The 10,935-nt window shown below is 39.2% G+C and overlaps 2 protein-coding genes across 2 annotated transcripts in view; both read left to right on the top strand.

The window, feature by feature from the left end:
* Positions 1–3,052, top strand: part of wls (Wnt ligand secretion mediator) — a 20,351-nt gene extending 17,299 nt beyond the window's left edge. The window contains exons 8-12 of the mRNA XM_005721015.2: positions 25–88; positions 692–835; positions 982–1,065; positions 1,176–1,344; positions 2,085–3,052. Of these exons, the coding sequence (XP_005721072.1) occupies positions 25–88; positions 692–835; positions 982–1,065; positions 1,176–1,344; positions 2,085–2,194 (571 nt within the window). The 3' untranslated portion in view covers positions 2,195–3,052. The remainder of the gene's footprint in view (positions 1–24; positions 89–691; positions 836–981; positions 1,066–1,175; positions 1,345–2,084) is intronic.
* Positions 3,053–4,591: 1,539 nt separating this feature from the next.
* Positions 4,592–10,935, top strand: part of gng12a (guanine nucleotide binding protein (G protein), gamma 12a) — a 40,446-nt gene continuing 34,102 nt past the window's right edge. The window contains exon 1 of the mRNA XM_005721018.1: positions 4,592–4,986. The gene's annotated coding sequence lies outside the window, so the exon portion shown is untranslated. The remainder of the gene's footprint in view (positions 4,987–10,935) is intronic.

Raw genomic sequence — 10,935 nt, forward strand, 5'->3', positions numbered from 1 at the left:
TTTATTTATTTTTCTCCTCCTTAGAGGTGTCCAGCTGAAAAATCCCTTCTACAGCATCTGGGCTTCGGACATAGGAACAGAGCTGGCTGTATCCTTTTTATGACCAAATGTTGAACATTCATTAGGGAGAAATGATGACAGTGGAGACCCTATGGCAAAGTAAATTACCAAAGCATGACTTCTGAGTTTAGCATGAATAAACATTTTTATGGTTGATCTTCTGCTTCATTTGTTGGAACAGATTAATTTCTTCATTGATACTATGCCAGCTTCCAAACTGCACTTGGCTTCTGCACAAACTGGCAACTGTATTCTCTTGACTAATATGATGATATGAAACATTCAGTTATGCCATATGTGCATTGGTGAGGGTTCTTGTGTTTATGTGTGCATATCCATTTTTGTTTGCTTGGCGATCTGATTGATGTAAAATTCATCAGCACACAACCTTTTTTATTTTTTTTGGTCACGTTAGCTGCTTTAAAATATATTATACAATGATCCATAACTGCATGAATAGAGTTGTGGGTTTATGAGTATAACTTTATACGTTTTTTCACCTCAGACATTATTGTGAAAATGTGTTTTGTAAGTTTAAATTTGTGGAACCTTTTCATCTATTTTCACTATTAGTAGTACGACTACGACTACTACGACGACTACTACTTACTTCCTTGACAAGTTTCCTTAGATGGCTTTCATAATTGTGGCAGGGATCTGTGCGTGTCTCTACTTTCTCTTCCTCTGTTTCATGGTTTTTCAAGTCTTCCGCAACATTAGTGGCAAGAGGATGTCCCTCCCTGCCATGTCTAAGGCCAGACAGCTTCACTATGAGGTGTGTGTCTGCGGTTTAGTTAGTTTGTCGTGCCAGTGTGTTTAGATCTAGGTTCTTTATTATCTTACACACACATTAATGCACTCCTAACAGTGTTGTGACGCTTTATGTTTTCTTACTAAGTAATCCCACTGTCATCATTTTAGGGTCTGATTTTTAGGTTCAAATTCCTCATGCTGGTCACTCTGGCCTGTGCTGCACTGACAGTGATCTTCTTCATCATAAGTCAGGTGAGTCTCATTCATAAAGTTACGGAATCTGTTGTGTCTCAGAGTAAGGGCCAGTTACGACATTGAAAGGACAAAATCATTAAAAATGATCTCTCTTGGTTTTGGTCCAGGTGAATGAAGGTCACTGGCACTGGGGAGAACACACGGTGCAGGTGAACAGCGCCTTCTTCACTGGCATCTACGGTATGTGGAATCTGTACGTGTTCGCCATCATGTTTCTCTATGCACCGTCTCACAAACACTATGGAGATGAGCAGTCAAGTGGTCAGTGCATCACTGGTAAGTACACCTTTCTACTTGCCTTATAATTAACCCGCTTTTTTATTTTATTTTTTATTTTTTTATTTTGGTCTCTAAAAATTACAAAATCATGGCAATAAATTATTGATAAGGCTAGTTTTTATTGCTTGCTCCTAGACGTAACCCCTTTCTCTTCATTGTATTAAAGCTGAATTTTATTAATGCCCCCAGTAGCTCTTACTTCAGTCTAATAGAGAGCAAGTATCTGTCTCCTCTTGTAAAGCTGCCTATTCATCCAAAGTTTGTTTTTTGGAGTGAGTGAGAAAGGCTTGATTCCCAGGGGAAAGAAGGGTCTCTTTGGCCTGAGAGTGAGATTCTAATGGACACCAGGCTTCCTTCCAGGCGGAAAAGAAGGGAACAGTGAAGAGAGGGGGTGGGGCGAAGAGCAAGGAAGTAATGAAAACCATCCATCCATCTCCTGACGTCAGTGGCATGAGAGAGAGAAAAAGAGGGTTTGAAGTTTGGAAGCTTTCCCTGAAGTGCGTCAAGGGGTCTCGTGGGAGGAGCAGCTCATTCCAAGCTTCACTCTCCATGTTTTGATTTACTTTTTCAGCTCTCTAGTTTCACTTCTGCTTTGCGCAAGCTGAGAGTGTTTATGTAAATGAAATTCAGCTAAAGCAGCTTGATATGCAACAGACTCCTGCCTGCAGTAATGTAAAGTTGGAAAAAGCCCAAAAAGGACTAAAGATGTCCTGAAAAATGTGATGTTTTATGTGCAGGTGATGGCGGAGCGAACAGCGGCGAAGACCTCCATCTGACCACAACTATCACGCATCTCGATGGTCCCACTGTGGTCTACAAGATGACTGGCAAAGAAGCCCAGGAATAGATTTAACACTGTTACGCAGACTCCCATCTACTCTCTGCTCCACCACTGATGTATATGTAATCAAACAGGCTTCCTCTTTATGTCTGAAGTGGCTCTAAAATGGGATCGACAATCCACCTTGCATGCAATTACCATCACCCCGAAATTGCTCTCTGGCATCAAACCACGAGGTTGTTTAAAAGCCAGTATGTTCCCAAAGTGTCTTTTTGTATTTGTAAAGGCTGAATATCAGCACTCCTATCAGTCCTGTTCATTTCACGGTGGAATTTCTTCTCACATTTCATACTTTATTGTAAACTATGTGGTGTTTGTTAATGTTGCACAATACCTTTCACACAAAGTCTGCTACTGAAAAAGCTGCTTTACAGGGAGACAAAAGCAGTTCTTTGTGGCGTGAGCCGCTGTCGCACTCCTGTGCCATGTGTTTTAAAAACCTGAGCTGACGAAGACCGACTGCAAGATGTTTTAGACACGTGGTTTGATTTTCTGCTTTATTAGGGGGCGTTTTCTCATTCAAGGCGTTCAGAACCTGTCACAAACGTATGTGTCATAGAAAGTAGATCATATGGAGTACTGCTGTCACAATTAGTCATTCAAGTCCATTTAAAAAAAACAAACAAACAAAAAAAATAAAATAAAATATATCTATCTATCTCACTGGGGAAATGTACAGACCATAGCCACATTGGGAAATGCATACTGTATGTTTATTTGGTTACAATGTAGATATCTATTTTTCATAAAGTGCTTATTTTCAACTTCACAAAATATATGCATCCAGCTCTATCAATATTTTTGAAGTTGATTGTAGCCTATTACACTTTTTTTTTTTTTTAAGTTTAGTCTCTTTTATTTGCTTTTTATGCTGATTTAAATAAAAACTTTTACTTAATGTGTGTATTGTTAAGACTTTTTCTTTTAATTCAGACCAACCAAAGAAATAAAAATGTGTTTTTGTGAAGGGTTTTAATGCATAAACCGTTGGACACTTCTGCTGCACACAGAAAGGAAAGAGTGCGCCTCAGCAAGGCTAACAGCAGAATGACAGTGCTGCTTTCACTTTTGTCAAGTTAGCTGGAGACTTTTGGTGTAACAGGAAACGGATTCAGTGTTTATTCTAAACATTAAGAATAAGGGAAAATCTTTACTGTGTTTCATTGAGAATTTTCTTGCATATCTGCATGTTGGTCCCAGAGGGGACGTTGGTACTCTGAATGCAGCTTTCTGTGTTGCTACTACTGAGTATATCTTGATTAGAAATTTGCTTTCCGGGTTATAGTTGATGTAAAACCAAGTATAACTGTTTAAGGGGCAACAGAATATTTAATAATAAAAAAACTGCTCAAAATGCGGTGAATAGTGTTTTTCAGTGGTTTTGGGTTTTTTTCTGTGTAGTTTGTTACCAATGCTTTGTTTTGTTTTTCCTTTTTAATCCTTATTTTTTACATTAGTTTTTGTTAGTGTTGATGTTTAATTTAGTGTTTTTAAATAATATGCTGAGTATTTTTTTGTTGTTTTTTGTTGTTTTTTTAAGCATGCATGTAGCATGATTAAACACGTTCCGAGTAGGTAATACAATACAGACAGAACTTTTGAGTTGATTCTCTCATATATACTAACCAGCTGCGTTATTGTGGAAAAGCTGCTTATATCTAACCAGCCATTCCCATGTCATCACACCGAATGCATTAGGCAGGTAAACAGAGTCAAGGCAACATTCTGAAATACAAACCGGACAACAGAATAGGGAAGAAAAAAGATTTAAGTGACTTTGTGGTTGTTGGGTGTCAGGCTGCTCTAAGTAGTTTGGAAACTGATGATCTACTGGGATTTTTCCACACAACCATGTCTGGGGGTTTACAGAGAAAGGTTTGAAAATATCCAGAAATCTGGATTAAAATTGTCTGTTTAATGTCAGAGGACAATGGCTAGACTGCTTCAGGCTCATACTAGAAGAATATCTCTAAAGGCACCGCGCACTGAATTTTAAAGCAGCAGTAGACGACCACCAGATATCATTCCTGTCAGCTAAAGACAGAAAACGAAGGCTGCAATTCACACAGGAAAAGGGAATCCACCAAAGCACTAGCATGTACCTAATAAAGTGGCCCGTGACTTTAGACTTCCAATTCTCAATGAATATTTACACCAGGACCTCACTGACTAAAATATAAACCATTTCCCGTGTGCTTTAATTTTATTAATTTTTTATAATTAAGAGTGTTTATTAGAAATGCATCTCTCGTTATCTGTGGCAACCGATGCAGAAATAACAGCAAATTTACATTTAAAAGGCCAACTTTACACTTACCTTTTTAGATTAAATTCGATGTAATAATGCAGTAGCTTAGACTGCTCGACTTTCATTTTATTGTGAAATTTTACGGAAGTCGCGTCTGGGCGGTGGGTAGCTTGAAGCTGGCGGTCGTCCTGCGTTTCGGTTGGTCCGCCTCTCTCCCGACAAAATTCGGCTGTTCTCGACGCAAAGCGTCCAAGTGGAGGAAAAGGAAAGAAAAGGGGGAAGCTGGCGAAGAAGAAAAAGTAAACCACAATTAAAAGAAATTAGCTCTAAACGTCCGCAGAAAGTGAAAGCTGAGCTTGGAAGTCGACGGCGAGGTCTCCGCTGAGCTTGTTTTCCACAGTCTGTGGTGTAAACACGTTAGTGTAGTTCTGACATTGCGCCGTGAGAGACAGAGCTGAGGGAAAGGTCTCCTCCCAGTCTGTTGACGGAGACAGTTTGGCTTCAGTGGAAGGAGACACGGCTATACCTGACTGCACAGTACACCGGCCAGGTAAGACTGCAAACATGTTGATAAAATGTCACATTAGTAGCCGATATAACGAGCTTTACGCTGAAGCAACAGTTGGTCTCAATCTGTTCTACTATGAGACATATTTACTGTCAGCTGCCAGCTTTCACAGTCTCCCTCCGCCTGTGCAACACTTAGGTGGCACCACAGACAGTTTAGACACACAAATGTTATTTCTGCAGTTGTGTGTCTACAAAGAAATGTGTGATTCGTTTGGTATTCAACAGGTGAAAAGCTTTTAACAGAAGGTTTGTTCAACACACTGCTGCCTTCTGCCCCGATTATTCCCCAAAGGCCCCACCTACTGTGTTTGCCACATAGTGACTTATTTTGAAAAGCAGATAGATTATTCTAGAAGAGAAAATAAAACCAAGCCACTTCCTTCATGGCAAATCAGATGTATAATGGGTAGGGACATTACTAGTGTAAGCCCACCACGAACCAGTTCTGAGCCTGGGAAGTGGCTGAGATGTTTACATGGGGCATCAACAGTTCAGGCCATTAGGAGGACAGAATACAGACCAGCCATTGATAAGCCCAACTCATTAGTACCCCATTCACTGCCATCAAAGCTTCCTCTCGACATGAGTGGATCACACCGCACACAGTGGAAGCCCAGGAGCATACATTTCCTGTCTTCACGTTCCTGACATGCCATGAAGTTTTATTTTGAAGGAGTGAACTGCCTCAGAAGTCAGAAGAGATGAAGTGACCGAATCTGTGCCACTGCTTTATCCCATTATAGAAGCTTTTAAGTTTACTGTTTCATTAATGAAGGAACTGACAGCCCTACAGTGCTGGGTCCAGTTATAAGGCTGCTATTATGCTATTACATGGAACAGACTCTTTTAAAAAAACAAACAAACTTATTTTCAGCTCTTTAAAAAAAAAAAAAGACAGAACAGCTCCTCAGATGAGATTTGGGATGTTTTCAACGTGTTATCACCTAAAAAAAAAAATTGATTCTTTTTTAGTGGCACCCGCTGCATTTGTAGTTGTGTGAGTAGGTTAGCTGGATAGCTGGCAGGATTTAGTATGACGTGTGATGCATGTAAATTGATTAGTAACAGAGGAAGGGGGCTATGTGATCGAGATGGGAACCATGTCCTGCTTAACGCAGCGGTTGGATGAGAGAGGAACGGGGAGGGGAACTCCTTGTAAGCTGCAAGACTGAATGGAGGATCACTTTTGTTTTGTTTCCTTCCTCCTTCCCCATCTGAGCCAAGTTGTGGGATGTGGCCGCACATGCAGCTGTCACCAATGCTGTAATCCTTTATCTGTGAATGGCGTGCATCTCCTCCTCCGACACAGAATGCTGCTTGACTCGATTGGCAGCGAGTTTTTGACAAGCAGGAGGAAAATGCAGCGGTGACCACCGTCTAAGACCAGGATCTGTTTCCTCATAGAGCTCTCTGTGATTCCCCGCAGTGGAGAGTTTTGTTGAAGTAGGAGGCGGTATGTGTGTACGTGCCTGTGTGTGCCTGCTTTCGTGTCTTTTCAGTGATCTCACTGCTTCCTTAGTGGGCTGAGATTCACATATTTTTCTCAACATGTTACTCACACGCAGAAACCGGCATGACTTACAGGCTACTGAGTAAATTATATGTTTCTAAAAGTATTTGTGCTAAAGTACATGTTATTACATTCACACCCTTTCTCCTCTCAATTCCTGAGTCCTTTAAGTAACGTGACAACAACCTCATGGAAACACTGATATTTCTTTCAGCGCTGGAATAATTAGTCAGAGAAAGTTAATCACTTTAGCAGGCACCGATTCAATGCTCAGAAAAAGTCTTGAGTCACCCCTCATTTCTTTATACTTTGCTTCCTGGGAGCCAGATGTTCTCGTAAATTTTTAAAATGGACTTGAGCAATATTTCTCCAGGCTCTGTGAAAGCCATTCAAAGTTGTTCTTTGGTCATTAACTGCTATCGCACTCATTTCCAGTCCAGTCCCCGTATATGACCATTTTCAGAGGAATCTTATTTGTTTGATAGTTCAGTCAACACAAAGTGATCTTTGAATGATTCACTTAGCACAGACCTATGGGTCAATAAAAAATGTATCTAACTCAAGAGATAAACCAGTGATAGCAAAGAACCAATTTTAAAAAGTATTTCTAAGTACTTTGTTACTAGCAGCATGTGACAAAAACACATGCTTCCATTTCTTCTTCTCCGACTTTAGTTGAATCCTCGAAAAATGCCATGGATAACACAGTTTGACAGGTATAAAATATTTTTTCCACCAATATAATAATTCCCAAAGAAATATTATTCAAAAACATGGGATTTATCAACATATTGTGCAGCATGTCCCTTAAAAATGTGAGGAATCTGGACAAGTTGGAGACAAAAAAGAAGTGGCAGATCTGAAAATAAAGAGAAAAAACCCCCCTGTCTTTAGCAGATAAACATTATCTGAAAGTCATGTCCTTAGGAATAGGGGGAAAAAAATTCAGGAAAGACCTGATACAGGGCCTGAGATATACATGTGGTCATTCAGCTGATCTATCTACTGTTCCCTGAAGCCAGAAATGGTTTCATTGGAAGGGTAGCTGTTAAGAGGCTATTCTTAATGAAGGTAAACAGAAACAAAAGGCCAACATATGCAAAATTGCACAAGAAATGGACTGAAAATTGTTGGCAACAGGTCTTATGGATTGATAAATCTAAATTTTAAATATTTGGTTCAAATAATTTTCAGTGAGTACAGAGGAGGTCAGGAGAGTATCTATAGCTGGGGGGCAGGATTGTCATCATTTGGGGCTGCATTTCAGCCAGTACTGAAAGTAGCCGGTCAGATTTTTGATCAACCATGCCATACCAGCTGTTAAGTGTTTAAATTGAAGACGAGGATGTCCCTGAAGAAGCCTGGAAAACTATTCCTCTCAACACCAATTGGTCGCTGCAGATGGCTGCCCCACTGAGCCTGGTTTTGCCAGAGGTTTCTTCCTGTTAAAGAGGAGGTTTTCCTTCACACTGTTGCCAAGTGCTTGCTCGTAGGGGGTCGTGTGATTTTTGGTGTTTTGTACGGTCTTTTGGTTACAGTATAAAGGAGCTTGAGGAAACAGCTGTTATGATTTGTCACTATATAAATAAAATTGATTTGAATTAAAATGAAAGGAAAGCTGCCTCAGAGAGTTTAGCCTGTGTTAGAGAATATAGGTGGTCATACCAAATACTGACTTTCAAGCTTGTTAGAATTGTAGAAACTCTGTTTTTGCCTTGTATACTGTATTTTTATAGATGTTTGCAGCTGCTTCAAAAACATCACACAGTTATTTCTAATTTTCCTACCAAAATATAAAGAAATGAGGGGTGGATAAAGACTTTGGATCAGTACTGTATGAGGAATTTGCTGTTTCTGATTCTTCACACTTTTTTAAAGGCTTTTTTTGTTGGCTGAAATGAATATTAAGAGTTATTCAAACCATAATTTCTGAGAAGTAAAAATGCATTTCTCGCCATGTGACATTTTAAAGAAGTAAGCAACCTTCATCAGTGGTATAAATGAGTAATTCACTCCTACTTAAGTCCTAATTTTCTTTCTCTGATCACTGACAAATAGTAATCATCATCTGATTACTGATTATTCACAATCTATAACAAACTTTGAAATCATTAGTCAGCAATTGCCAGATAGTTGCTTTCGTGTCTTCACGGAAGTAATCATTGTTGAGTGTTGAAAGTGTTGAAAAAAACCAAACATTAGCTGGTCCTGACATCATCGTCAGACACCGAAAATGTTGCATAGTTTACTCTGCAAAGCCGCAGCATTTTATTAATAAATAACTCAAAACAGTCCTTAGATTAAAGGAAAACTTTATTAAATGTCTTGGTAAAATGGTGTAAAACTGGCAACATTTATACTGAAGAAATCAAATAAACAAGGTGATGAGGTGTTTGATATCAGCTTAAACAGAAAGACTCTGTGTGCTGTCAATATTGTGAAATGGCAGATTTCATTAATACATTCCTGATGGATCTTCTATAAAAAGTACAGATAGTTTTATGTGTACTGTCCACTCTTATTTGGCAGTCTCTTATCTCTGCTCTTACGCTGAAGGTCAAAATCCAGAACTTAAAAACAAAAAGTCTAAACAGTCTCACAGGAGTCTATACAACTCTTTTGATTCACATTCCTGGACATGAATCTCCTCTCTCTTCCTTTTTTGTGTACATGAAGACTATTTTTTATTGTTATTATTATTTTTTTTTATGAGCCTGGTGTCATATCTATTTACGGGGTCCCTATACATGTACGTGTAAGCATGACTGGCCAGCATATAGTGAAGACAAAGAGCCTTTGTTTAAGTAACTTAAGCTGTACTTAAAAACATAATGGTTGATGGTTTTTATCACAGTCCAGGTGATTTTCCTTTGGTAAAAGGCCAAGATCTTTGATGGCTGCCAAGATTTGTTATTAGGATGACAAAGGTTATCATAGTGTGTATATATATATATGTTTATATATATAAAAAAATAAAACTGTTTTCTGGGTTGTCATGCGCCATGTATATGAAGAAATATATTTATTCTATTTTTACAAGACTGAAAAATGTCACTCATGTTAGGGTTTTATGCAGTTTTTCCTCTCTTTTGTTTCACTAAGAACTCCACAACGTTGTCTTTTCAGTGATTATTTTCTTCCACTTCAGCTATACAGTATGCAAAGATACACTCTGAGCCTCAAAGGCTGCTCCAGCTTGATGTTTGCGGTGTGTGTCTGTGTATGCACTGCATTGTGTAAGTTGGTAGTCACAAGGCTGAGCCTACAGTGTCTGGTTTGCTTGAAATTCACCCTACCCAGCAGCAGATGTACTCAGAGGAGTGGTGGTGACACTGCGGATATACAGTCACACCCATGTGTTGGTTTGGCAGCACAGTCACTTGCTTTTATGAAATCCCAGGCATAACTCAGTCCTTTCTTATTGGCTAAAAATGGGCCAACTTGGTGAAACACGTGCTTTATAGCCGAAGCGTTTTCTAAGATGCTGTTTTATTAATTAATAATTTTTTTTGTTTTGTGTGTTTCAAAGGTGGTTGTAGATGAAAGTGGTTTATTCACTGCTGCCTTCAGGAAGTGAGGCGCTCTGTGTGCTCATGTACTAATCAGGTTGACATCAGCCTGACATGTACACATTTGCTAAGCAGGAAGTGTTGTCATAGCAACCATCTCAGATAGGTAAGAAAGGTAGCGCGCAGACCTAATTTCCCCCCGTTTCAGTAAATGTGTCAAGGCTTTCTGATTCTGATTCACCGCCGTGTCTCAGCCTTTGCTGACTCTGTCTGCTTGTTGTTTCAAGGATACACTGGTCCCTGAAGCTGGGTTCAAGCTGTAGAGATCCTATTATTGTGTTTGTCAGTCTGAGTGGAGGACAAAGGCGACAGACACAAAGGTAAAACTAGTGCCAAACATGGAGCATCTAACATCCATGTGAGAGGAAAAGCCACGGATTTCTTTACCTCTGCAGCTTTCTGCTCAGTGACACAGCTCATATTTTCTTTAAAATAAGCCTTATTTAGCAGTGTAGACAATATTGACTCAAACAAAAAACAGGGTGTGCAATCAGACATGAAGCAGAAATGCTTACTTCGACATCAATAATACTGAATGAAGTCGATCTGTTTCTATTCAGCGACATATTTAAAATTTTCTCTGTTCCAGTGTATAGAAGTATCAGAATTTATGTAGATTTTCAACTGTTCATGGATCTAATAATAGATTGACATCCCTTGCCCAGACTTACAGAGAGTGCAGAATTATTAGGCAAGTTGTATTTTTGAGGAATAATGTTATTATTGAACAACAACCATGTTCTCAATGAACCCAAAAACTCATTAATATCAAAGCTGAATGTTTTTGGAAGTAGTTTTTAGTTTGTTTTTAATTTTAGCTATTTTAGGGGGATATCTGTGTGTGCAGGTG

This window comes from Pundamilia nyererei, unplaced genomic scaffold, assembly GCF_000239375.1.
Source record: "Pundamilia nyererei isolate P.nyererei 1_Seehausen unplaced genomic scaffold, PunNye1.0 scaffold00004, whole genome shotgun sequence".
NCBI lineage: Eukaryota > Metazoa > Chordata > Actinopteri > Cichliformes > Cichlidae > Pundamilia > Pundamilia nyererei.